Genomic DNA, 17,994 nt, shown 5'->3' with positions numbered 1-17,994 from the left:
TTAGGGCGGTCTTTGGCCAGGGACTGACTATGATGATTTCTATTCATTCTGGGCTTGAACTGGTCATAAATACAACAGAAGGTAGTTCATGAATACAATGCTGTACTGTTTCCAAGTTTACAGAACACCGTTCCCACAGTCACGTTCACCATAAACTACTGCTCCTCCCTCCCATTGCATGAGCTTTTCTTTTATCTAATCCAGTTTCTGTAATCATTCTGCCTTTAGTATATTTAGAATTGAGCATTTTGATTGATAGAACCATTAGGATTTTAAATGTATAAAAATGTTACTCATAGAAAAGTTTTAAAGGGAAAAATACAGAGTGTTTCCTTTCCAGCTCGAGGCTCTCTTTTTTTGGCATCTGCATCCTTTCAGCCTTGGGGCCCAAGTTGTGCAATTTTGATCCATTCCCTCCCACAGTCACCTGGAGCTTATTTATCACTGATCACATGATTGGAAAATTACTGCCAAAATGCTACAGAATGGAATAGGTCCCCTCTCCCAATTTCCCCCCCCCAAAAAAAACCCCACCTAGGAATGCAAACAAAATGATGAAATAACCTAACCAGATCCCAGTGTCACCAGTTTTATAGTGCGAGGTTAGATTTGACAATGTTCCCATGGCTTTGTTGCTGGTCTATTTGAAAAGCTGCGATAGAATCATAGAATGCTACAGCACAGAAGGAAGCTGTTCGGCTCATTGTGTCTGTGTCGGCTCTTTCGAAGTGCAATTCAATTAGTCCCACTTCCCCATATCCCTGCAATCTCCTTCCCCCAAGTTTTGGAGAATACCCCCAGCTTCTCCAGGCCACTGCCCCTTTTATCCCATGGACTTCAATTTTGCTAACCAGCCTCGTTTTTGGTACCTTCTCAAACGCCTTTTGAAAGTCCATTTACAGAACATCAACTGCACTGCCCTCATCCACTCTGTTACCTCATCAAAAAACTCAATCACGTTAGTCAAACATTATTTACCCATAACAAATCCGTGGCTGGCTCTCCTTTAGGAGTCCATGCTTGTCTATGTATATAGTAAATGCCTTTGACATCGCCTCCTGTAGGGGCATCAAGCCGCCATCTGTTCTCTCCATGTGTTCACCTCACCATGCGGTTACACATTAACCTGTGAGTATTCTGGAATATCGCACTATTTCTTTACAAGTGATTCTATTTGACTGCATCACACTACACCATTTCTCAAATACTGCGCTTGTGCTAAGGGACTTGCACAGCATTTGCAATATACATAGGAACATTGATATATCAACTAGCCGATTTTAATTGTTCCCTTTTTAAGAGCTCCCTTTCCTCCTTTTTTTTTAACCGCCCCCCCCCTCTATTTTCTGTATTTTCTCTCTGTTTCCCATGGCAGTTGGTCATTATCCAGCCATTCACATCCTATCTAGACTCATCTTTTTCTATCTTCTGCCATTACCATCTCAAGTCGGCCCATCTCTTTTGTCTCTCAAATCTCTCCTGTCATCCACCCTATCACAGACCTTCCCTTTTGTTTTTTTCCTCCCCGCCCTTTCAGTGCTCCTTAAAAATCTGTTCATTTCGAACATTCGCCAGTTCTGACGAAGGATCATCGACCTGAAAAGTTAACTCTGTTTCTCTCTCCACAGATGCTGCCCGACCCGCTGAGATTTCCAGCATTCTTTGTTTTTATTTCAGATTCCAACATCTACAGTATTTTGATTTTGTGATTTTAATTGAGGCTGCCCTCTGAGCCAGTGATTATTTTAATTGCAGTTGAACTGAAGCACTACTCGGTTCACAAGCCAGCCTCGTACATTTTATTAGCTTATTTGGATAGGGGCCACATTCTGTGCTCTCGGCTAGAAGGTACAATGTACACATACTGTAGATATTGTCATTCTTTTGTGTCTGTGTCAGCAAACTTTGAATGTGTGTTTGTAGCGCAGACAGTCCATCAGCTTTCCCTTCCCTAATTACTGACCTTCCAGACAGCTGTGTTTCCCTAAAGCTTTGCCGTCTACTGCTTTGCCTGTAAGTAGGAGAGTGGGCAACAGCAAAAATGCATGTCTGTGCTCGCTGACTTACATTGGCATCCAGTCCAGCTACGCCTCGATTTTATAATTCTCATCCTTGTTTTCATATCCCTCCATGGCATTGGCCCTCCCTATCTGTGTAACCTCCTCTAGCCCCACAACCCTCCGATCTCTGTGCTCCTCCAATTCTTGTCTCTTGCGCGACTTGAACACTAAGGGAGCCAAGGGACATGGGGATAGGCCGGGAAAAGTGGAATTGAGGTAGAAAATCAGCCATGATCTTATTTGAATGGCGGAGCAGGCTTGAGGGGGCGTGTGGCCGACTGCTCCTATTCTGTTCCTATTCCTGAGTTTCATCACTTCACCATTGGCAGCCATGCCTTCAGCTGCCTGGGCCCTAAGCTCCAGAATTCTTTCCCTATATCTCTCGACCACTCTCTCCTTAAAACCTACTACTTTGAACAAGCTTTTGGTCACCTGACCTAATATCTCGAGTGGTTTGATGTCAAATAACGTGGCTATGAAGCGCCTTGGGACGTTTTGCTATGTTAAAGGTGCTATATAAATGCAAGTTGTTGTTAGTAAGGCCTCTTGAGCAGACAGCTACCCATCCGCTTGGTTACAGATTATGTGAAAAGCCTAACACGGGGAAGATAAGAAATGTTGCATTGCTCCCAAAGAGGGGAAAATGCAGTGGATTCTGGTTATGCTATTTGCCGTAGGTTAGAATGAACAAAAAAAGCACTTATCAAACTGGAATTGTGAAGAATGGGATTTGTTGGCTGTGTCTTTACAGGTTCTGGAAAGAACATAATTGGGACTTGTTTTATTTGTATCAGTGTGAGAAATGTTGTCGGGTTCAGTTTGTTTAGGTTTAAGTCTACTCATTTTGTGAACGTTGATTTTTGGGGATATTGACACGTATTGCAGTGTTCATTCTAGGGCCTAAAAGATGACTAACTGGAGAAACAGTAAGCACAGTAATAACAGGCTTCAATATACAATTATTTGTAAATGTTACCATTTTAGATAATAGCTCGATTTGAGTCTTCTTGCCTGCCAATAATCCCCCCCACCCACCCTACCTTCTAAAAGCTTTGCCTAAGTACTGCTCCAATTCGCTGATGGCCTTCCGATGCTTCCACTTATGAACTTGCACAGTGCTGCTGAGTTATTTTATTCCATTAAACAATCTGAATACCCTATTTGTATATTTTACGTGCCGATAAATGATGATTTGGAACTCGAGCACAAAACTCTAGGCTGACACTCCAGTGCAGTGCTGAGGGAGTGCTGCACTGTCGGAGGTGCCTTCTTTCGGATGACACGTTAATCCGAGGCCCCGTCTGTGTGCTCAGGTAGCCATAAAAAATCCCATGGCACTATTTCAAAGAAGAGCAGGGGAATTATCCCCGGTGTCCTGGCCAATATTTATTTCTCAATCAACTTAACAAAAACAGATTATCTGCTCATTATCACATCGCTGTTTGTGAGCAAATTGGATGCCGTATTTCCTACATTACCACAGTGACTGCACTTCTAAAGTACTTCATTGGCTGTAAAGTGCTTTGGAACATCATGATGTTGTGAAAGGCGCTATATAAATGCAAGTTTTTTTTCTTTTAATCAGTTCTATCTATTATTTACAGTCAGTCACTGGATGTATTTTAACAATGATTTGTGTCATTGCTTGAACTTGCTAAACTGGGACTGTGATGATGCTGCTACCAAATCCATGTATTGTCTGCAAATCAATTAGCAAGATATCTTTTATATGCAGTAATAAAGCCCTCGATTATTCATGTACATTGTATGGCGTTTGGATCTATTCATGTTATAGAATAGTTTTCTGCGCTATCTATTTAACTGCCTCAGCAGTATCAAAGATATTTCTGTTTCATTAAACCTCCTTTAGGTGCACAGTGCATTACAGCATACTTTAAAAGACTTTCTGTATTTCACCATTTCGCAGAGCAAAGGGCCAGGCTTAAGTGTTACTGGAGGATGGCTGCAGGAGCTCCAGCTGCTCTCCGATATCCCGCACTTTTCCCATCCTTTTTGTAGAACCTCTCTCTGGGGATTTTTCTTGTTTTAAGTCCTTCACGTGGGCTGCATTTGGGATTTTTATTTTTTGCTTCCAGCTCCATTCCAGTAGGGTTACGGACCGAGAGCTGGTAATTGGGATTAGACTGGATGACCTTTTGTTGGTCGGCGCAGATATTATGATAAGTACTGCAGGGAATAGAATACGGCCAGGGTGATCTCCTGGACTGATTTCGATCGCCTGGATGGGTCGGAGAGAAATTTTCCCAGATTTTTTCTCCCTAAATTGGCCTGGGTTTTTCATCTGGTTTTTGCCTCTCCCAGGAGATCACATGGCTCCAGTTGGGGTGGAGTGTCGATGTTTTTAGTATAAGGGGTGTCGCAGTGGTGTGGGGGGAGACTGGTTGGGCTGGGTGCTCTTTGCCTTTCCGTCATTGTTCATGGGTTTGTGGGTAAACTTTTGGGCTGTGGCTCTTTGTCGGCCGGCGCGGACACGATGGGCCGAAATGACCTCCTTCTGCGCTGTAAGTTTCTAAGTTTCTATTCTCCATTTAACCTTGCAGTTTGATAACTGAGACTGCGTAGGGTGCAGCTACCAACCTTTAAGTGCGATTTTCCTCTGTCAAAATCATATTTCCCTTTGCAACTCAGTGCAATTAGATTACACTCGGGGTGACTTGAGAAGTGCAAATTTTCTTTCACCAGAATAGTTTTAAAGCCATTGTCAATTAGTTCTGCGGCCAGATGAATCATTAAGTACAAAAGGCCCATAATTTGCGGTCAGTGGCGAAGCGAAGGTGTTCACCCCAGACCCGCGTAACCATCGCACAAAGATCTTGTGATCTCCTTAGCGAGAAGTTTGACTTTTCCCGCATGAAGTTAAAATCAGCATCAGTTACTGGGGATACCCAGCACACGAGCCGCTGTGATGTCAACCAGTTATCTAAGCAGCCAATCAAAATGCAGAATTCTCTCAGCCAGCGAACCAGGAAGTGAGTAAACTCCTAACTTAAAAAAAAAATGTTAGAGAGAGCAAAACAAAGATTGGGCAAAAGGCAAACCTGAAATAAAGATGAACAAACTTAAAAATATATATATTTTTATTAAAAAGGATAAATTTGACACTGCACAAAATTAAAATTTAGTTTTTCAGGGACACAGCCTTTGTTTAGCAGTCGATACGCTGTTAAAACCCCAGTTACACCTAATTGAAAAGGGTCTAACTTTTAATGGGGTATTTAACAGTGTAATTACTGCAAAGAGCCGAAGCTATCGTCCGTTTCCATTATTGGATGGATTTCACTGATTTGGCTCTGTTGGGCAGGGGGGGGGGGGGATGGTTGGGGGGGGATGGTTGGGGGGGTCGGGGGGTGGGGGGAGTCGACTGGGGGGGGAAAGGGGGTTGGGTTGGGGGATGGGGGGGGGTGGGTTGGGTTGGGGGGTGGGGGGGGGGTGGGTGGGGGAGTGTGGAGGGGAGGGCGGAGGTCACACAGCAGCCCGTAGAGGAGCAGTGATTGACAGACCACAACGTGCGCTACATCCCGAAGTTGTGGTCAGTTTCAAAGACGAAGTGACGGCGAACACTGCCAGTTTGCTGTCATCGGGACTGCAAATTCTGGGCCATTAAATAGATTGGGATTTAAGTGGAGTTTGCTGAAGGGTGGTTTGTCTGTGTCCTGCAGATGGCGCTCAGACTTTGAATTCAATGTGCTTTGATGCTACAATCGTTATTCACAATGATGAGGATTATGACGACAGTTTCCAGTTCACTTTCCTTGTTTTTCTGCCTGCTGAACAATATGTATGAATTGACCATGTTAATTCCAGAGATGTCAGTTGCATTCAGCTGAAATAGGTTTAATAACTGAATCGCAGTCGTGTCCTGTATGTCACAGGGAACCTCCTGTTCACTAATTTTCTGCTGCTGCCTGAGATGCGGGAGCAATGTGGGTTCAAACCAGGACAAGTGTGGAGAGCTGTTGAATGAGACATCCTCTCGAGTTGGGATGTGATTATACACTATTTATTGAATATTCCACTAAACTGCTACCTCTGAAATCTTTGTGAATGTGGCTCCTCGTTGAAGTGGGCATGGTGTGGGTTGCACACTGTTCCACCCCCTCCTGGGAGCGGTGATCTAATCGAGACCAAACCCATGCGACAAAAATCTTCTGCAATGGTCCAACTTGCGTTGGAGCTTGGTGTGTCTTGATTCTCTTCCAAATGGCTGGGGACCCCAACAATGTTAAACTGCCTAACAAAATCTTCTGTTTAACTGCTCGGCTCAGCACTAATCTTATAAGAGAGAAATTATCAAATTGGTGGGTGGGTCGAGGACAAACTCAAACTGGTGCAGTAGAAGTTGTTAATCAATTAGGGGCCAATTTACGATGCGTGAACCAGAGTAGAGGGAGCTATATTCGGTACTTGACTTGGAGGTGCCTGATGTTGAAAGTGAGACATTATAGGACTGATAAAAATTTACTGTGAGCATAAAAAATCACTAAAAAATAGAAACAGTATAAGTACAGTACGTGCCTGTGTTTCCTGTGGTGCGGTTACACAAGATTTAGATCTGGATGGATATCAGCAGAATTTAGGATCGGAATTTACCTCTTCCACGCTGACAGTGTTAATCGACTAGGGCATTAGTCTGGCTCTAAATTATTGTGTAATCTGTTCAATCAAATGCAAGAGAGAACTTTGCGAATTTATTAGAGGACAGGGTTTTTAAGGGGTACAATTTTGTAGAGTGAAGCACCATTCTATTTCATGCTGTAAATCAAACAAATCGCTTTTAATTGGCTCTTTATGTAACCAGATTTATATACTAAATTGTGACATGATAAAACATTGCACATAATTAGGAATGGTCAGGAATTTGCTTATCAGATTCATTTACGTGATTAAAGTCCGTACAGTGCGATGGAGAACTGCATAAGCAAGTTTATTACCTGCAGCATTTACCCCAGCATGTGCTGACACTAATGGGGAAGGAAGAATCCTTATTTATTTGGGCAAGCATGAGTTTTGGGAAAAGAATGTCCCCAACATAGAAATGTCCTTATCTGTACAAAACACCCAACAGGATGTGTTCTAAAAACATTACAGAGATGCCATTTTGGTATCTGGCAGAAACTTATTACTGTTCTTATCTAAAGCATCAACATTTGTGTGATCTGCCAATGTTCCAGGACAGATTTTCACGTTTTTTTCTCTCCTTTTTTTTCCCCACAGTGACCCATATGCTAAGGTGTCTGTGTACGATCCACTGAATGGAGAGCTCACCAGTGTTCAAACCAAAACGATCAAGAAGGTAGGCAAAATATGACGCAGGATATTTCGTCTTTTTATTTCAGGATTTCCATAACGAATGTAAAAATGATGAATTATTGTAAAAGGTTAGTTATTGTACAAATCCCCACCAAACTGCAGTTGTACCATCATCGGGCCGGATTTTCGGCTTTTGGGGTTTTTTCGGCGAAAACGGTTGCGGTATGTGAAACTTACTGTTTTCGCTGCGCTGCTGTTTTTAGGCCGAACTTTCGGGTTTTACATTCGGTGAGGGGGGGGCGTTGCATGAGGATTTGCGGCGCAAAAATGCGAGTTTCTCCAAATTTAGTCCGGAGACATAAGAACATAAGAAATAGGAGCAGGAGTAGGCCATTTGGCCCCTCGAGCCTGCTCCGCCATTCAATAAGGTCATGGCTGATCTGATCTTGGCCTCAACTCCACTTCCCTGCCCGCTCCCCATAACCCTTGACTCCCTGATAGCGCGGCTTCTCTTAAAGGGGAGGGCGCGCTGCCGCCATGTTTTTTTTGGCGGGAGCGCTGCGAGAGAGGTCTTGGGATCGGGAACATTTTTTTTTCAAAAAACATTTACAAAACACTTCTCTATCGAATCGCTGAAAGAAAAAAAACTTTAAACTTGCCTCTTTTGCCGGTTATCATACCGCTGCTGGCAGGGCTGCAGTGACAGATTTGACCTGTCGGTATTCTGGGTGCAGCGTGCGGGTTGGGAGAGAACTGAAAGTCCGACGGTAACGCAGTCCGCGGCGTTGCATGTCGGCGCACCTCTCCCCGGCAGTACGCCCCATCGCCGCCGCAAACTGCGAGCCGAGGACCGCGTCCGGGCTTTGCGACCGAGTCTCGGCTGCAGAGGGTCAGATCGCAGTGAAAACCCGGTCGCAAACTGCTCGAAAGTCCGGCCCATCGTATGTGGTGAACTGAAGTAAAAAAAATAGTACACTCAAAATTACAAACATCTACAATGTAGCTAATAGCATTGCTGGATGACTACACAAAGCAATATCTTTTGAATTTCCTACCCCAGAGGGCTGTGGATGCTCAGTCGTTGCGTATATTCAAGTCAGAGATCGACAGAGTTTTGGACACTAAAGGAAATTGAGGGTTATGGGAATGGGGCAGGAAAGTGGAGTGGAGGTAGAAGATCAGCCATGACCTTATTGAATGGCGGAGTTGGTTCGAGGGGCCGTGTGGCCTACTCCTGCTCCTATTTCTTGTGCTCTTAAGAGGATCAAATAGTAAAAGACTAGGCTCACTTGTCCATGTTCCTGGTCCAAGTGCACTGTATGAGTAGCAGGTCCTCCCACGTGCTTGCACACAGATGACATGCGACCCTATTTCCAGAAACCGAAGGACTAAAGTGTAATCGTAGAAATAGTTTGAAGAGCTTAAAAATAAAGTTACTGGCATAATCATGTGGTTCAAGAACCCAAAGTCGTGAGGTTGAACCCTGGAAAAGATTCAAGGACATGGCCAGAACCTTCCTCAAACCCAAACTCCCCAGAAGTCATCTGGGGGTGCAAGTCATATCAGGCTTTTGCACCGCTGGTGCGGGGAGGGGGAAATTGACCAGTCTCCATTTTTGTCTGGAACTCTGCACGTGTAGATATCGGGTGAGGGCAGGATCTCTGGGTGGAATAGGTAGCTGCGATTCAATATCGAAGCTGAAGATACGAAGCGTGGTCACTTGGGCAAGATATTGGAGGGTTACTGTGGAATCAACTTAAGGAGTTAAAAACTTTCAGAAACAGAAGAGAGAAAAAATGGTGTTGCATTAGTGTAATTATATTACTGCAGTGGCCAAAACTGTGGTACAAATATAACTCTACAAGTGTTTTGTATCTGGCACACATCCCAAGTGTGCTGATTTAGGCAACTTGTACAACACCTAATCAAAAAATCTCGGCCATTTATGTCACTCTCTCAAATCAATTCCCGTTCAAGTGGTGGGGGGAAAATGCTGAATGTTACATTAAAATTAAAACCCTTTTCAGTCGCACTTTTGTTCTCCACCCACCAAACTATACTCATGGAAAAATAAACTTTATAACAAATATGGAAAAGGTAAATTTGCCCATAAACAAACTCAACTCAAAGAACTTTCCGCCTCCCATCCACAAACACACACTGGGCCTTTGAGGATCCTTGGGTTTGGGTACAACTTCCCTCTGCATATTCACCCATCCCCACCTTGCCAGCTTAATACTATTGTTTGAAGCTTGATGTAATAGTCTCCGTATAAATGAACAGGAGTCCATCCCCCATGCTTCCAGCATTTTCTGGTTTGACTTTGTGATTTTCCTCCTACCTCTTTGTTCTTGTCCTCAAATTCCTTGATGATTTTTATTCCATGATGCTGGTTATCTGAATGTGCAGGAGTCCACCCCCCATGTAAGCGACGACAATCCCCTGGAGCCACGGCACGACTGTACAAAGGACTATGTAGCTTAATTGTTTGCTGGAACATTACGGACATGCCTTGGATTTGTTGAGACCAGCCGCCAGCCTGTTGTTTCCTAAGAATAGTAATGTTGTCATCGTTCATTAGCTAAAGTTTACAGGAAGGCATCCCTTTCATTTGCATGCAAAACTGAGGCCATTTTATCAAAACTGATTTGATCTCTGAAAATTAGTACATTTTGTGCAGTTTTATTTTTCTTTCACACACACTTTGTCTATCTTGCATCTGTGTGTCCTTTGTCAGTTTTTCCCTATTAAATGTTCCTTTGTCCACATTTACAATACTGCCTATGGAAACGTGTCATGGAACAAGTGCATCCTTTTATCGGCCTCACTTTTGCACCTCCCAGCTTGGCAGAGAAACTCCTCTGCTTCAACCAACCCTACCTCTCTGCTTTCCAAATGACTATGATTTTGCTATTTAATATAAAACGGGAGCATTATATAAAAATAAAGACGAAATGGGGACAATGATTGTATATATCCTTTCACCAGAATGGACATTGATGACCTTGAGTGTGATGTTCACCAAGAATTGGAAAAACAAACTATTTTGTTCCTGTATTATTTAGGAATTGTTTTTAAAATGAAACTCAGATTTCCATAGTAAAATGCGGCTCTGATTTCTTCTTTCAGACTTTAGATCCGAAGTGGAATGAAGAATTTTTCTTCAGAGTGAGTATACTTCATTTGCTTCACTTTTGTAGTTCAAAAAATATTTGAAGAAAAGCATCAAAAGGGCATGTGTTCTACCTGCTGTACATTGGGCAGTAGGAAGATTATTGTCTGTAAGACAACCTTTATCCTTCACCTAGGCCAGGTGTACTCACTAACCTGGTCAAGGGCTACAATCCTTGCTTAACGCCAGTTCTTGCACACCCACCATAAAGTCGTTCATGCTTATTTTTGCAATACCACATGTGACATGTGCTTAAAGGATCATAGCAGAAATCAATAAACACCAGATCACCCAACACCAACTTTATAACTTTAGAATACATAAGATACAGGAGCAGGCATTCGGCCCCTCTTCAGTATGTTGAACTATGGTTCTGAACCAGATTGTTTACATTGGTTTCCACAAACTGGCTGTCTAAAGTTTGGTTGCCATTTCAGATACTGCAAATCTCCTCAGTCCCACACTGAGGACTGGCTGGATATCTGCTTCTGTCAAGCTGCATCTCAACGATGGGCTCGCAGGGGCAAAGCGTTCCATAGATTTCCATGCTGTTTAGTGTCATTTTTAATCCTCAGCCTGAACTGCGAGTATTTGGAATTTATTTAATAAGACATTGAATTTATGAACTTCCAAGTGCTTCCTGATTGGAATCAAGGGGGCCAAGTTTCGGCCTGAGTTGCTCCTGTTTTTTTGGAGCAACTGGTTTAGAATGGAGTATCTTAGAAATTGCAATTCTCGGCATTTAGTTTGCTCCAGTTCTAGTGAGTTAGAACAGTTTCAGTTTGGAACAGATTTTTTTTTTTCAAAAGGGGGCGTGTCTGGCCACTTACGCCCGTTTTGAAAGTTTAGCCAGCAAAAACTTACTCCAAACTAACTTAGAATGGAGTAAGTGTAGATTTTTGTACGCTCAGAAAAACCTTGCCTACACTTAGAAAATCAGGCGTAGGTTACAAATCGGACGTAGGGAATTGGGGGGAGGGGTGTTTAAAGGGAAGTTTACAAACATTAAACACTTCAGTTTTACAAATAAAGAGCCATCATCAATAATAAATGATAAATACATCAATAAATCAACCAATAAATCAATCAAAAAAAATTAATAAAAAATAAAAAAAATTAAATAAAACATTTTCTTCTCATCGACTGCAGCACTGGGAGCCCTCCAACAGCGTGCTGGGACGCCCCACCCCCACCACCAGTATGTCTCTGTCAGTGTCTCTATCTCTCTGTCTATCTGTGTCTCTCTCTCTCTCTGTTTGTCAGTGTCTGTGTTTCTGACAGCAAGAGGGGTAGAGAGGGAGGGGCAGGGAGAGGAGGGGGAGGGAGGGGAGAGAGAGAGAGAGAGAGAGAGAGAGAGAGACAGGCTGAACGGGCCGGGCCCAAGACTTGATTTAAAGGTAGGTGGCCAGGGGTCGGGTCGGGAGGAAGCAGGAGCTGGGCGTGGGAGGTGCAGCCTGATCCACGCAGCCCCAGTGAGGCCATTCGCCCAGGGCTAGGGGCTGCGTGCTTCGGGCCCCTCCCACACAGTTTTGGGCGCCTGGAGCTACTGCACATGCGCGCCCACTGTAGCACGCATGTGCAGAGGTCCCGGCACTATTTTCAGCGCAGGGACCTGGCTCCACCCCCACAGCTCATGCTGCGCCACGCCCAGATCCAGAGGACCTGCAGGGAGCCGGAGAATAGGTAAGTATTTTTTAGGTGCACTTTCTGGCGCGAAAAACGGGCGTCCAGGTCGGGGCTGCGCCGTTCTAGGCGAGGCCCGAAACTTGGGCCCAAGGAGAGGAAAGGAACCTTGTAGCATGGAAACCTGTGGCACTGCTCTCTGTTGGGAGTCCCTAGTTGAGGTGATTGGTCAGGGGAGAAGTGAGAAGGTCTGAGGTGCCATTGATGAAATCTGTACTGTCGGAGGCAGTCCTGTAATATAATTTGCCTGATGGTCTTTCCACTGGAGGCAATAAATCTCTCCAGGAACAGGAGTTTCACACCCAGCCTCCACCTGAAGTACACCAGCTTGCACTGGCAGCATTTGACATCGGGCCAGCACTCTTGGCCTGACCATGGACCGACCCCTTAGACTGCCTGTACAGTACAGCAAAGTCGTTTCCCCATTTTGGATGGGTGTGGACCTTTCGCTGGCTGGACCAACAAAATGACTTGGCACTGACTGCACATGCACCATAGCATTAACCAGAGCAACTTTATGTTTGTGTCATTGCCTGATCTGCCCTTCAGTATAAATGAAATGGCCTGGTACCCAGCAGTCCCATTAGAAGTGGTCCAGTAATATTGAAATCTATTACAGTGTTGCCGAGAAAGTAAACACAGTGACACTGTTGCCCTTGGAAGCATCAGGACTATCCTTGAGAGGAGATTTTTGTCTGGCTGACCACTAGTGCTATTTTGGGATTTTAGCATTGCTGGGGGGGGGGGGGGGGTGGGGGTTACAGACCTTTCCTTGCTCAAGCATTGGAAAGGACTATGGTCTGACTGGTAATATTTCAGGATTTGGCTAGCACAGGTTCTTGAGTTGTGAATGCAGCTTCATTATTTGGCCATGGGCCATCCCCAGTGAAGATCCATAAAACCCGCCTGCATCAATTAAAGGAAACATGTACATTTGGAGCAGGTGAGCTTAAGACAGTTAAAGGACTGGTCACTTTTGGACAAACTAATGGACAACTGTGTAGTTTGCGCATGTGTTTAATCAGCACTTGTGCATAATTTCTTTTGCTGAGCTTTAGGAACACAGCATTTTCTGAGCTGAATCATTCTTGGAGTTACTTAACTCCATTACTGTGCTGATCTGGGTCACCACCAAGTGACTGAAGCCAACTCCTGCCAATAGTGACAGCGAAGGATTGTCCAGGCCGTAATTGGCCCATGGACCATATCATGAGGATCCTTGAGGGGAGAGGGGCTAAATCTGTATCATTGCATATGTTCTTTCCAATGCTATCTGAAGAAAGGAAAAGCAGAGGTGATTATCAAAATTACATCAACGAGGAACCTCGAACTACATGTGCTTTCTTGGGTAGGAGGAAGTTGTTCAGGTCTATACATAACCAGGTGGGGGAAGCTAAGCTGGTCAGACAAAACATGCAAACAATAATTGGGAATTACATTTAAAGTCATTTGGAGAGGAAAGGAGTTAATAAATGTGAATAGAGCATATAAGGCAGAAATAATGTTCAGAAAATATTGCAAATTTCGTGGAATTCAATACAAGCGTGGTGTTGAAGTGGTCACTGTGGATTCACAAAGGGCTTCAAAAAGGGTAACTGAATTAACGGGTTATTTAGTGGAATTCCAGAAGGCATTTCATAACGTTCTACATGTCGGGCTTTTAAAGGGCAGGGCTCATGGAATTAACAGCATGTGGGATTGAAAAAGGACTGGTGTAATGAAGCAATTAATATACATACAGTTCTGTCTGTAGGAATAATTGAGTTTTTCTTGTATCCATTGTAGTTTTATCTATTTGCACTATCCATAAACCGCATATCTGTCTGTCTCTATTATAAATGTTGATGATGGCACTCTGTGCTGCAAACTTTGGACACTGGTACTCAAAAAAAAAAAAAAAAAAATCTTGATCAATTAAGTGAACAGACCACGGAATAGTGAATGGACTTTAATGTGGATATATGTGAAGGATTGCAAATTGGACCAGAACATTTGAAACTGGTGTATAATGTAGGTTATCTGTTGGCAAATGTGGAAGAGGATTTCGGTATTGTTGGCCATTGACTGAAAGTATCCAGTAATGAGAAGCTGTTATTAACGGAGTATTTGATTTATGCTATCAGGAAGGCTGCATTTGGAATTCTGTGCATAATCTTCAAACTCTCCCTTCAAAAGGACGTGTACCTTTTGATAGGTTACATTTGCTTTTGACTTTGGGATTGTACATTTTTAGTACAGTACAGTGATGTACTGTTATGAAACAAATAGCTAAAGGGGGAGTGAGTGGTGGATGGATGGATGAGCGTGTGCTCGCTCTGTTAAACTTGCTTTCTGCAAATCCATTCACATTCTGATTGCAAAAGCAGGACTAACACTAAAATACCCCAGATCTGACACAGTGCTGCTCTTGACTATGGGAGCAACAATCTGACCAAAGTAATGGATTGGAGCTGATACAACGATCTATCGGAGAAGATAGCCCAGTGCCCCCTGAATTCATTGAATGTCACAACACTCCGTGCCACTTTTATCCTCAGTTGCACAAATGTGTCTCCATATTTCAACAGACAATGAGCCATTTGATTCCGTATTAATCTGTGTATCTGATAATACCAGGGCACTGTGACCTCACTCAGATCTCTGAGTACTAGTACCATCACGTGCATGCACTTAAACCAGAAAAAATGTAAACGGGCAGGTGAATAAAAGAAAGAAAACAATTGCAGCTTTCATGACCTCAGGAAGTCCCAAAACACTTCATAGCCAATGACTTTTTAGTAAATATTGTAGTCACTGTTGAAAAGTAGGGAAACATGATACTAAGTGAATGGAGTTAAGTGGGTAGATTTTTCAGAGAGATTGTGGAGACATGATGGGCCGGTTGACCACCTCCTGTGCTATAATGTGTAATGATTCTATGGACTCGGTTTTCAGACTCTTGGCACCAATGTGAGCCCATTCATTTGACTTGGTTACTCACAATGTTACAGAAGGACAACCCTTGCCTCGGGGCATCGCAGCTGCCGCTGCCCGAACAGCTCCTCGGGGGGGGGGGGGGGCCCCACCCAACGGACCTCATCGACGGGGCCGGCCGGCCCGAACAGCCCCTCGGACCCACCCACCCGACGTTCCGAGATTCGGAAATATCCGAACCAGGGCTCATGATGTCAGCAAGACAATCGAAAGCCCAGAATCCGGAATGGCTTCGGTCCCGAGGGTTCCGGATTCTCGTCGCTGCACCTGTATATAAGAAAAGAATGTGCAATACTGTTAGATTTCATAAAGTTAGCATTGATATTCATTACATTGTTTAATGGGGCCTATTTTGTTTTAGTGAATCTCCCATACCCTTTAAAAGTCACTGCCAAATATTTTTTCAACTGTGAAACGTAATTTGATCTCATTTCTGTCATGATGGTGTTCTCTCGTTTTTTCTTCATTGTCACATACTATTGAACCTGCCAAGTGGACAGTAAGAGAGCATCACGGGGGCTCTGTTCCCCTTAATGTTTTACATTAGATGTGAAAATGCAATTGAGCATTATAACTTTGAGCTGCTCACATCGATTATTTTCTTGTCTATTGGCAGGCAGCCTGTGGCTTCTTGCCAAGTTGTTTGAGTATATGCAAACACCTTTTCTATGCTGAGGAAAGTGATGATTTTTTTTCACAAAGGTTTCTGCATTCCTGATTTAAACCTCCAGTTCCATTAGGAGTAGGACGTGATTCCTGCCAGTTGGCTTTGTACTCCTACATTGTATAATGTCCAATCGTCCAGGCTTGTGTCGATAGCACTGACCCGCTCGTGGGCCCAACCGCCATCAGATACCCACTCTCTGAACATTTGTGTGACTCCAAACTTTAACCTACTGCGTCCGGCTTGTTCCTTCGTCGAACAGATGCAATTGTTGGTTATAAGTGTGTACAAATGCTCCACAATCTCAATGTGTAGATGTTTCTTTGCTCAAGCCAGATAGAAAGCTCACCAGATGGAAAGGTAAGCTGATTTCTAGAACAGATGACGATGAAGACCTTGCAACTGGCCCATGGGGGAGAAAAGGTTGTATTCAGATACCACTCTGCCCATTAAGCTGATGGAGCAGCACTAGAAAATTCTGATTGTGCTCCCAGCTATCTTGACTGAAGACACGGACCTGAAACGGATTGTCAAGGTTCTGGTATCTCTCCTGCCCAGCTAATTTCAATGAATGTCTTCTGGATTTATTTTACTCACATTTATTATTGCTCATCCTTGTCAAAATCTTCATAGTGGTGTGACAATTGAGTTCAACATTTCTTCCCAGAGGTTTCCACCTCCAGACGAGAAGTGACCTTGGAACTGGGAGATATTGTCTGCCCCAGTCACACTGGACAGACTCTAGATTACCTGATGCATTTGTGAGAACGACTTTACATCCATGGTTGTAGGTACCTCGGTGGTTCTATATTCCGCTGAAGTCACCAACATAGGTTAATCTGCTGTTGCTTTTTGGCGGTTTTGACCATTTTCTATGGAAAGGGTTTGGATATGATTACGGTATTTATTTTAAATTAAAGGGAGTTCACAAAGATTAGAAATCTTCTTGCAGCATGCAGACCCTGGGGCAAAGAAGGGATTTATATGTTAGAGACAGGTATTGAAGATGATTAGGGACAATTGGTGAGTTGTTATCTCCACTAAGATGATCCCAGCAAACCCTTGCATCTTACGGAGTTGAAATATCTCTTCCTGTCACACTTTGCACAAAGCGAGTTTTGAAAGGAGCTGGTGATGGGGAGCATTGGTGGCAGGTTTGATTGAAAGCTCTACTGGCCAACCCTCAGGCAGGGACTGGGAGTAAAAACCAAGCAAACAACATTCTATGGAACAGGAAACAAGAGATAAAGACCCACTTGTTGGACGTGATTTGGTGAGGGGGAGGGAAGTAAGATGAGGCATGTTACCTTACGAGAGCCTTCCTAACCCACAATATGTCTTGGTCTGATCCAATGTTGAGATTAACTAAAAACAAATATATTTAGTTCACTAACTGGGACAGGGTGATGTATTTATTATTATTTAAAGGGAGGTAATTGAAGTAAGAGATGTTAGAACTCTTGCTCTGTATGTTCACTTGCTGTATTTTTTTTTAAAAGCAGAGTAACAATTTATATCTGGCCTCGTATCTCTGGTGTTAATCAGTCTGATCATCGAAGTGCATGTGCAATGAACATATCTAGTTCAGATCACAAGGGGCTCCTATTGTTAAACCCCTGGAATACACCATTGTGCAGTTAGATATTGGGCAGTATGGGTGATTACCTTAATGCAAGATGTGGAGACCACTTACAGGAGTGGCCAGTGCCACTGAAATGAGAACAACGAGGGCAGACCCCAGATTCTCTGCTGCAGATCTCCTATTTCCTTTGTTTTGTGCCTACTACCTGTGTGCTTTGTACACATACTGACCTCTCCATTTCAGTGGTGGGCAATTGCTCAAAAAATGACCGTTTGTCAAAATTATTTTAACTTGCATGTGTGGTATCGGGAAAAAAAACATACAACATGTGGCCAACTTGTGAGTACCAGATCCTCTCTTTGTTGTATTTGTTTTTTGGAAGAGCTGAAATTTGTTGTGTAGTTTTCCTACTTTATAACAGTGACTACACTTCAAAGTAGGTAATTGGCTGGAAAGCACTTTGAGACATCCTGAGGTTGTGAAAGGTGCTATATAAATGCGATTTTTATTTTCTCTTTCCCTTTTTCTCTCTCTCTCTCTCTCTCTCTCTCTCTCTCTCTCTCTCTCTCTCTCTCTCTCTCTCTCTCTC

At 43.5% G+C, this 17,994-nt stretch overlaps 1 protein-coding gene across 2 annotated transcripts in view; it reads left to right on the top strand.

The window, feature by feature from the left end:
* Positions 1-17,994, top strand: part of LOC139227528 (E3 ubiquitin-protein ligase NEDD4-like) — a 131,141-nt gene that overhangs the window by 19,108 nt on the left and 94,039 nt on the right. For both annotated transcript variants that reach the window (XM_070858332.1, XM_070858331.1), the window contains exons 3-4: positions 7,296-7,374; positions 10,461-10,499. In XM_070858332.1, the coding sequence (XP_070714433.1) occupies positions 7,296-7,374; positions 10,461-10,499 (118 nt within the window). The remainder of the gene's footprint in view (positions 1-7,295; positions 7,375-10,460; positions 10,500-17,994) is intronic.

The sequence above is a fragment of the Pristiophorus japonicus genome, chromosome 17 (genome assembly GCF_044704955.1).
Source record: "Pristiophorus japonicus isolate sPriJap1 chromosome 17, sPriJap1.hap1, whole genome shotgun sequence".
In the NCBI taxonomy this organism is placed as follows: Eukaryota; Metazoa; Chordata; class Chondrichthyes; family Pristiophoridae; genus Pristiophorus; species Pristiophorus japonicus.
The sequence above is the reverse complement of the archived record's forward strand: the minus strand, read 5'-3'. Positions and strand labels throughout refer to the sequence as shown.